We start from the raw sequence: 10,000 nt of genomic DNA, 5'->3' as shown, positions 1-10,000 counted from the left end.
GATTTATGCCATTGTGTGCGTTTTCAGCCCTCCCAAAGGTCACCTTGTGTGTCTCCTCTGCTTTGCTCTGCATTCCTCTGTCCCCCTCCCCTGTGCATTACCAGCAGCGGTCTCACCATCATTCTCCCTCCTCCTCACTCTGCCTCAAACCCCACCCAGGCTTCTCTTCTCTCTCTTTATACTACGCTATCCAATGAAAATAAAGAGAAGACGGAAATATAATTTCACTTTGCAGGAGTGTCTAAACACTCGCTGTACGTAAAGTATTGCCCTAGATTACTCTAGAGAAGTGGAGCACAGTTTTAAAGCCATCACAACCAAACCTGAGTCTTTTAGCTAACAACAGCATGCCCATTACTGTCCTGGAAATACACTGAATTCAATAAGGACCAGCATTATCAAATATGTTGAGTGGCTTTAAATATTGTTGTCTCGCAAGCTATTCATTGATGAGATAGAATACACATTTCATAATATTCATTTCAGAAAGAAGCTGCTCACAGTGTTGGCCGTCTTGTTTCTCTCACCCCGACTCCCCCTGTCCCTCCCCAGAGTCCCTGGAGCCCACCTACCAGCAGCTGCAGAAGATGAAGCTGGACAAGAGTCCATTCGTGGTGGTCTCTGTGATTGGTCAGGAGCTGTTGACGGCGAGCCACCACACCGCCTCCGTTGTGGTGCTGGAGGCGGCGCTCAAGATCGGCACCTGCAGCCTCAAGCTCCGCGGCTCCGTCTTCTCCGCCCTCAGCAGTGCCCACTGGTCGCTGGGCAACGCCGAGAAGAGCACAGGCTACATGCAGCAGGACCTGGAGGTGTCCAAGACACTAGGTGAGTGGCCAGGGGGAGGTGTTGGTGGGGGGTGGGAGGGAGGGGAGGGTGGTTGTTAGTCCTGAAGGATGGGCATGATTAGAGTTGGCCAGTGTCTGTAGTGCAGATGATCCATGAAGGAAAACAACTACCCCAGCTACCCTTTGACACATCATTCGATTAAGAAATGCACCTGGAATGGTCCCTGATCACTGACATAATGGGATCCAATAATGAGCTGAACTTATTGCTCTCGATGAATGGATGTTTCTGCTTGTGTGAGTGTGTGGGTTGTCAGTCATCCGTTTAATGTGTGTCCAATGCGCTTCCTGTATCTGTTCACATCTGTGTGTACAGCATGTGTGTGTATTTTGGTTCACAGTTACTGTGTACCCCTCCATCTGTGTGTGCGTGCGTGTGTGCGTGCATGTCTGTGTGTGTGTGTCTGTATGTGTGAGGCAGCACAGTTTTTGCTCCAGGAAGTTTGACACATGAGTGGGCCGAACAGCCTGAGATAAGCTGGGGAGAGCGGTGTGGATCTCAGGTAGAACCATGCTCCCTCAGCCCGACTCTGCCCCCGTCTGTGGGGCCTGTCGATCAGGCAGAAATAATAAGGCCCTCCCTCCTTCTCACCCCACTGGGACCTAGAGATCAGGCCTACCTGCTGTCAGTTAGCGGACCTGCTATGGATCACTGTACACCGGCTTAAAACGGCCACATTCCCTTTTAAGGACATAATGGGATGTCAGTGTCAAGAGATATCCATCGCACCATCGCTCTGCAGCGGTAGTGGACCGCGACTCCCCTTTAGACCCCGCAATGAACAACAGCACCCTTGGTGGTGATTATCTGTTGAATGCATCCTTTGACAGTGGGATGCAGATGCTTGGATTGAAAGAGGAAGCGTTGTGATGTGTTCTTAGTGGAATTTGCGTTTGCATTGAACAGCAGTGTTCTGAACTCTCTTCTGTTCTATCCAGGGATTGTTGATCACCTCAGTCTCACTTCTCCCTCTCTTCCCTTACCCTCCTCACTCTCTTCCCTACCCTCCTCTCTCTTGTCCCTGTCCTGCTCCCTCTCTCCCTTACCCTCCCCTCTCTTGTCCCTGTCCTCCTCTCTCTCTCTCTCTCCTAACTACCCTGCTATCCCCAGGTGACCAAACAGGCGAATGCCGTGCCCATGGTAACCTGGGTTCGGCATTCTTCTCCAAGGGGAACTACCGCGAGGCCCTGACCAACCACCGCCACCAGCTGGTCCTGGCCATGAAGCTGAAGGACAGGGAGGTAAGAGACACAGGCTTTAGAACTTGGGGGGGTGGAGGTGGGGGGGAGGCAAGTGGTCTTTTTCAGGCAGTCATATGTCCAAGATAAAACTACCTACCAATCATGCAGTTTTTCTATCGTCGTGGTGCTCCGTGAGGAGAGAGGAGAGGTCTGTCCGTGAACGCCACGCATGGACGGCTTCTTTTGTTTCCTTTTGTCAGTGCCTCCTGCAGGCGTGTGATTCTGCTGCGTCCGGTGTTCCTCTGTCTCGTTCCCGAGGTTGACTGAAGGGTAACGCTGAAGGGCGGTAACGCCGTGCCTCCAGTCAGACGGACAGAGGGAAGGGAAGTAGGTTAGGTGAACAAATGAAGGTGATGAGATCAGGAGCGAGAGAGAGAGAGAGAGAGGTAGAGTAGACCGATAGGAGCCTTAAGTAGCAGCTGGTGCTCCTCGTTATCAATGCAAAACGTTTATGCAGATATTATGCAGTTATTTATCCTGTTCATGTTCCAGTAAATCTGGGGCTTTGGCAACATATGCTGATTTTTGGAATGTAATTTACACAGATGAAGCTGTTTGGATAGAAAAGGAGAGGGTGGAAAATTGGGAGCGTGGCATGAGGGAGGATAGCATAGAGAGGGGGAGACAGGGGGAGGAGGAGGGGGGGGCAGAGTAGTACTTCTACTCTGTACTTCTTATCTCTCTCTCTCTCTCTCTCTCTCTCTCTCTCTCTCCCTCTCTCCCCCCCTCTCCTCTCTCCCTGACCTCTATAGTGATTGTGTGTGTGTGTGTGTGTGTGTGTGTGTGTGTGGGGGGGGGGGTGACAGGTGCTCGTTCCAGCAGAGTTCCGTCACACAGAGAGAAGAATGCCCCTGTTTCCCCTCGTCTCTCTTATCCTCTCTGCCAGGCCAGCGCTACATTTGTTTGTGTTCCCAGATATCAGGAGACGTTTAAACAGTCCAGTCAGACGCCACACAATGCACAAAGCAAAACCGAATGAGTCCAGAGCACCCCCTGACTTCTCCCCACGAACGCCTATAGATAGATAGGCTCAGAGGTATACTATAGGTACTGTAGGAGATTAGTAGTGTGTCTTTGCCATAGGAGGAGTCAATGTTAGGGTTATCGCAGGTGTGCACAAGGCAAGTTAGGGGTCTTTCGTGTCTGATTTGGGGGTCTTATTACCCAGCTCGTATTAGGCAGCGGCATTAATTGGCTGACCAGATGGTAGATTTTAATGAGTGTGTGTGTGTGTGTGTGTGTGTGTGTTTGTGTGTGTGTGTGTGCGTGTGTGCGTGTGTGTGTGTGTGTGTGTGTGCGTGTGTGTGTGCTCCCACAACCCTGCCTGCTCAGTCAGGATTTATATGAACCCCCCCTTAATGATATCCCAAAGCCTCCTAATAACGCCAAGTTGCCACCTGACTAGCCGTCAGATATACCTCTCATCTTCTCTCTTTATGTGTTTATGTTCCCCACAGCAACTTGTTGCACTGCTCATTGGTTGACTCTGAGAGAAAATCCCCTCCACACACACACACACACACACACACACACACAGTGCTTTTGGAAGCGCGACAGTCATGTGAATGTAGGACGTGTTAGGGACTATCCCAGGGCCATGACGAGGTCACTCCACGCTACTAACGGCTGCCTCATACAGGACGTCCCCTCCTGGCCTGCCCCCTCGCCGGCCCCCTAATCACAGTCATATGTGTGTCACACCACCTGGTCTCCCTCAGTGCGCACCGGGGGCTAGCGGATCCCTCATTACTGCACCGCCACTGTTTTTGTTTCTGATGTGGACTTATTATCTGGCCCTTGTGGAGGTGAGGTCACTTCCTTAGAACCCAGGCAGGCTAGACGGGAGACAGGATGTGGTGCTGAGTGAATATCCAGCGGAGGGTGAGTTACCCCAGTGTGGCGAGAGAGAGCGTAGGGGGCGCTCTCAACACTGCTAGGAACTAATCCACCTCTGGCTTACCGCAGAGTTCTGATAGCCTTTATTCCTGTGTTAGGGAAGAGAGAGTAAGTGGGCACTCTCCTCTCTCTCATATACACACACACACACACACACACACACACACGCACACACACACACACACACACACACACACACACACACACACCATTCTCCTAGTCCACCTCTGTGTTACTGCAGCATTTCGTACTGATACCCTTTCCCCCACTTCAGACTGTCCCTCCTGTGATGGAGGACCAGAGGGAGACAGAAGACAGAGATCCTCCGAGGAGTGTTCACCATAAATCAGAGACAGTCATTTGATCCTGCTGCTTTTTATCAGTAAAAGAGCAGCGTACGGCCTCTCTTTCATCTGCTAATGCTCTGGCACAGCCCTGGCTCTGCGCCGCTCAGGGGAGCTGGTCCTGGTGAACAGGCTGCTGTGTCTACTACAGCTGGGCAGCTGAAGCCACAGTCACCAGGCCACAACAGGCATGAGCCTGGATTTACAGTAGCCAAGATGTTGGTCATATATGGTTATTCACTTTCCCCTGATGATCGCCACCAAGGTCCCTGCTTTGTTGGTGACAAGCACTAAAAGCTTTCCGCTTTTTTTCAATGGACGCTGCTCTTAAAAATGGAAAATCTTGAAGTGATTTGTGGTGTCATTGTGTGTGTGTGTGTGTGTGTGTGTGTGTGCGTGTGTGTGTGTGTGTGTGTGTGTGTGTGTGTGTGTGTGTGTGTGTGTGCGTGTGCGTGTGTGTGCGTGTGTGCATGTTTGTTCAAGAGCAGGAGAGATAAGTTGATGGATAGGGCAAGTGGGATGTCTTCAATAGAGTAATATCAAAGATGCAGGTTAGCTGGTAGAGGGGAGATTGGTGGAGTCCACGCTCTGTCATCCGTGACCATGACAAGGAGCTGCAGTCCAAGCCAGTGAGGTCATACCGTACCAGAGAGTTTGTGTTTTTCTTTAACTCTCAGCCTTTGGAAAATATCTTTAGCAGATTTTCAGCCGCCAGATATACTGGAGGTATAACATAAACAGACTCTCTACTTTATCCTCTATGTGCCCCGGCCAAGTTTAGTTTTAGACCCATGTCCTACTGAGCAGTACACAAGGCTAAATGTGGTTCCACCTGGTTTAGTCCCCCTCTTTACAGCCACAACAAACAAACACCTTTAAGTCAGTCTTCTGTAGGTCTTGTTTCCACTCTCTGTTTTCTCCTCTGTTTTCATGTGACGTGCTGGTCTTAAATAGTAGGTTGGACTGGAGTGAGGTAACCCCTAATTTTGGGGTGTGAGTATTTAGGAGAAATTGAGGAGGGCTGACGATGCTGAAGTCTGTAATTACAACTCCTGTGATGTTAAAAGGACATTGCTGCTGCTGGCTCCCCCAACCCCTGGTTGAAGTGGAAATCACAAACAGAGAGTTAAAGAGGAGGAAAGGGTGTTTTTATATTGGGTCTATAGTTGTAGCTGCCTTAAAACCCCCACCTCCCCCACCCATACCTCTGTCCTTGTTTGTCTATGCCTTCTCCCCCGGTCGATCTGCTGACAGGAATTTGCACAAATGCACCCCTTTAGTAAAAATGGAGACACGGATCACTTCATCATTGGTGTTTATCTGCCGGGGTAGTTTGGGGATCCTGAAGAACCTCCTCCTGCCCAGCTGGCTTAACGACGGGGAGGGGGAGAGAGGGAGAGGGAGAGGGAGAGGAAGGGTTGAGAGATGAGTGTGTAAATAGGAGGTGTGGAGGGGTGAGGGTGGGTGTTCCTTGGTGTCATGTTCAGGGTTTGTCAGTGTTTGTCAACGCTGGGCTGCAGTCTACGAGGGGCATCATTAAGGAGTCATTAGGGGCCTGGCCTCGTGCCCGAGCTGCCTTTATGGGGTCCGCTCTAATGGGGGGCGGCGGGGGAGGAGCTGGCACCTCTGCCCCCCCCCCCCCCCCACCTGCCTGTGCACCCCTCCACGCTCCCCACTTCCCTCTCTGCTGATTGAGGATAGGGATTAGGGGATGATTTAGAGGGGTTAATTTAGTTAAAATGTCTCAGGATGAGGATAAAGAGGGTGAGATGCCAAAAAAAGGTGAGATGCCAAATGTATGCAAGTGCCTCTCCAGTCATGAATATTCTTGCTTGCTTAATGGTGCAGCCCAGTCCCAGATGATTGGAGATAATAATCATTCAGATACTCTCCTCTCAAAGTCAACCACTGTAAAACCATCGGTCTCTGTGGGTATGTCTTTCTAAGCGAGACAAGACCACAATGCAGCAGTAGCATGCAGACGGGAGACACTACACTTTGATTCCGCTAAACCAAGCTAGTTGCAGTATTGCAGTATCTCTAAAACCATGTCCAGCCCACTGTGCCATAATGACACACACCCTGCTCTCCACAGCCCAGTGAGTCAGAACTGCTCTACACAGACTTGCTTAGCCGTGAATCATGGGAGATATATTATACGGCACAGCCAATAGACCATGACCAGGAGAGGAACGGCGATGTGTGTGTGTGTGTGTGTGTGTGTACATGTGTGCGTATGTGCATGTGTGCGTGTGTGCGTATGTGCGTGTGTGCGAGTGTGCGTGTGTGCGTGTGTGCGAGTGTGCGTGTGTGCGAGTGTGCGAGTGTGTGTGTGTGTGTGTGTGCGTGTGTGTGTGTGCGTGTGTGTGTGTGTGTGTGGGGGGGGGGTTATAGAATAAGAGTGCAGAGGACAGAGATAACCCATATTGAGTGGGTATATGTACTGTATGAACGTAGTCCCCATTGTCTGCACAGCAGTTTGGTACAGTACGATAAACCATCCGGCTTCAGCCTGCAGGAAGATTTATACAGTAGCTCTTAATTTGATTGTTGCAGCACACACTGCTTTATCTAATCAGCAGATGTTTGAGTATAACTGATGCACACAGCTCAGGGCGTGTAGCTATCAATGTGTTGTGTGTGTGTACCCGTTGGAGGGTAATGGTGTATTTACTGATTTTTTGCCCCACCCTACAAGATACCATTGACCCAGAACATAGACTTGCAGCAGTCTCCCAGGGAATGATTGTGTGTGTGTGTGTGTGTGTGTGTGTGTGTGTGTGTGTGTGTGTGTGTGTGTTGTGCGTGCCTGTTCCTGTTTGTGTGTGTGTATGCACTGTTGAGTGGAGGGTTTGTAAATGCGTATTTGTGTGCGCATTTGCTGCATTGTAGGTGACGCAGCAGTGTGTCTCCCCCAGTGGAGCACTTGGAATGCTGTCAGAGAGATGAATGACTGCCGTTATATCGACTCCTGCCCCTACAGCCTCCTCCCGTTCCCCTTCCTCTCTGCCCCATGCTCCATTTCTCCCTTCCTCCCCCTTCCTGTTCTCTTTTTCCTTCCTTCCCTCCTTCTCCCCCTTTCTTTCTTTCGTTCATTCTTCACACTGCCTCCTTTATGCTACCGTGCTTCTTCTCTTACCTTTACTCCCCCCTCTTATCTCCATCCACCCATCTGTCTCCCCTCCTCTCTTTTTCTCTCTCCATTTCACGGAGCCTCGGACTCTCCTTGCACTCGTCTAGAGTAAGAACGCCCTCCAGAAGGCAGAGCTACGCTCTCTAATACCACTGCTGTGATGGTCTTTTTCGAATGGAATACGTAGAGCTGAGTACACAACCGCTAGAGCCTGATGTATTTACTGATCAGAGCGTCGATACAGGAGGATCAGAAGGCCTTCCGTTAATGTCTGCCCTAACCAGGCCTGTCTCTAAGCACTGCTTGGCCTTATGTAGATTGAACTGCTCCTCGCAGCCGGGGAAGTCGAGTAATTTGTCATGAATATTACACCTTGTCTGTTGTTCTCTCCCTCGGCCGGCGCAATCAATGGCAATTCAGAGGGACATATTAGAGAACAAATAAACAGTGACACGGTCACGGGAGACTCCCTCACGCTGACTGGTGCTGTTGGTGGTTCTCTATGATTATGGATGACAAGTCAGAGACACAGATAGCACTCATCTGAGGGAGGGGAGGGGAGGGGAGGGGAAGGGAGAGTGGGGGTGGGGGAATTAAACTCCCTCTGCGGGGCTTCCATGGCAAGGCCACTGACTGCGCCACTGAGATTTTGAATCATTAGGAAAATCAAACGTCCAATCATTCATCTTGGCAGAGGAATTTCGTATCGTGTGGCGAGCAGGGAGAGATGACGGAAAGTGCCAACTCATCTTCCCTTGATAATGGCTGACGATAAGGGATGAGGGCCCATTAAAGACGTCAGCCAGCGGAAAGTTGCTTCGGATGGATTTGATTGGAATGAATGGGATGTCAGCGTGGGCCAATTGAAACCTCTTTTTATTTCGCTGTGTGGACGATGTTCTGAGTGTTCCTCCGCAGTGCTACATCGTCCCTGGGTCCAGGGTCATTGAGGCCTACCATACTGTATCATGTATACCAGAGACTCATTGGGGGGGGGGGGGGGGGTGCCAGTGCCTGCTTACTCTGCATCCTGAGGCACTGCCTAATCTACTGGCTCGGTATCTCAGTGCTTAATTGATCATCTGCATGATCATTTGGATGGATTAGAGAAAATCGGTGCCTCATGCTCATACTGGCTGCCTCCCTTAGTGTCTTTGGCCATGACCCTTTCAGCAGCGTCTTGAACGTATAAGGCGTGGTGCTGTACCCTACTGTAGTTGATGAAACTGGACCATTCTGTTTTGGATGGTCAAGTACAGTGTAAAAGGATTTCGCAGCTGTCAAAGTGAATCAGGCATCTTCAGTAGAGCACAGCACCCAGACTGATGGGAGAGACCTCCCACCCGAACGTAGCTGGTGTGAGTTAGTTTCTCCATCTGGCTGCTCCACTCCCTCCTCCTCTCCCTCCCTCCTTCCTCCCCTCTCCTCTCCTCTCCTCTGCTCCCCTCCCCTCCCCTCCAGCCCAGCTCTCACACAGGCTGGCCAGAGAACCATTTAAAGGCCTGGAACGGCATCCTCTCTCCAGGCCGATCGATAGTGGAGCTGTCAGCAAGACGAATGGAGGCTTTAGGAAGTCCATTTTAATGAAGGAGAGAGGAAGGGAAAGAGAGGGAGGGAGAGGTAAAGGGGAGGTGGAGGAGACTGGGAAAGAGAGATGGAGAGAGGTGGAGACAGGAAAGGGAGGGAGAGGGTGTGTGTGTGTGTGTGTGTGTGTGTGTGTGTATCTGTGTGTTTCTGCACGAGCTTGCGTGTTTTATATGTGTGTTAGTGAGTGCCTGTGTAGATACTGTATGTGAGCGTACTCCATATCACAGTCTCATGGGAGGGGGGTAGGGTTGATTTAGCTAGTGTAAGACCTATTTATGGCCAAGCAGTGTAAATTGGTTCCTTGGATGCACACTAACACAGAGACCTATATTACTGTACTGTGGAGATTTGATCTGACCTGCAAAACAAAAACTAGTCATTCGGTCTATGAATCATGTCAGCAGCTCCTTTAGGAAGATTGTGTAATTTGTGAGATCTTGAGATTTAAGACACTACAACTGGCCGGTTCAAACAAAACCATCGATGTTGGCTTATACTCAAAATATATCAACGATTTTCCCGTCAGCTGTCAGTTTATTGTACATTTGCATTTTCAGCGTGTGTCCTCTAGAGTGGATGTGTACATTTGCATGTGAGTGTTGTTGTTTGGCCTGTTTGATATGTATTCTGGGCCCAAAGCCCCTAGCTTACATCAATACATGCTGAAAAGCTGCATGGTAATTGGTGATTAAGAGTCAGGGTCAGAGGTCGGGGACAGCCGATGCTGCAAAGCAACAATGTCCTCTGGGCACTGCTCTATCCAAGCCCTGGTTTTACTCATTGGGACAATTACTGGTCTTGATTAGTCATTGTGACTGGGTGGAAATGGTTATCGATTATTCCCATGGCCAAACAGGGGCTGCAGCCCTGCACCAACAACCTGGGGTCTCTCCTACAGGACCAGCCAGCCAGAGTGACACTTAACGGGACTCCCATGGACTGTAAATGACCAA

General features: G+C 50.3%; 1 protein-coding gene across 1 annotated transcript in view; it reads left to right on the top strand.

Moving 5' to 3' along the window:
* LOC308157246 (tetratricopeptide repeat protein 28-like) overlaps positions 1 to 10,000 on the top strand; it is a gene marked incomplete at its 5' end in the record, with an annotated part of 169,892 nt that overhangs the window by 102,477 nt on the left and 57,415 nt on the right. The window contains 2 exons of the mRNA XM_080530770.1: positions 553 to 825; positions 1,957 to 2,087. Of these exons, the coding sequence (XP_080386896.1) occupies positions 553 to 825; positions 1,957 to 2,087 (404 nt within the window). The remainder of the gene's footprint in view (positions 1 to 552; positions 826 to 1,956; positions 2,088 to 10,000) is intronic.

The sequence above is a fragment of the Nansenia antarctica genome, assembly GCF_963989245.1.
Source record: "Nansenia antarctica genome assembly, chromosome: 5".
NCBI lineage: Eukaryota > Metazoa > Chordata > Actinopteri > Argentiniformes > Microstomatidae > Nansenia > Nansenia antarctica.
The sequence above is the reverse complement of the archived record's forward strand: the minus strand, read 5'-3'. Positions and strand labels throughout refer to the sequence as shown.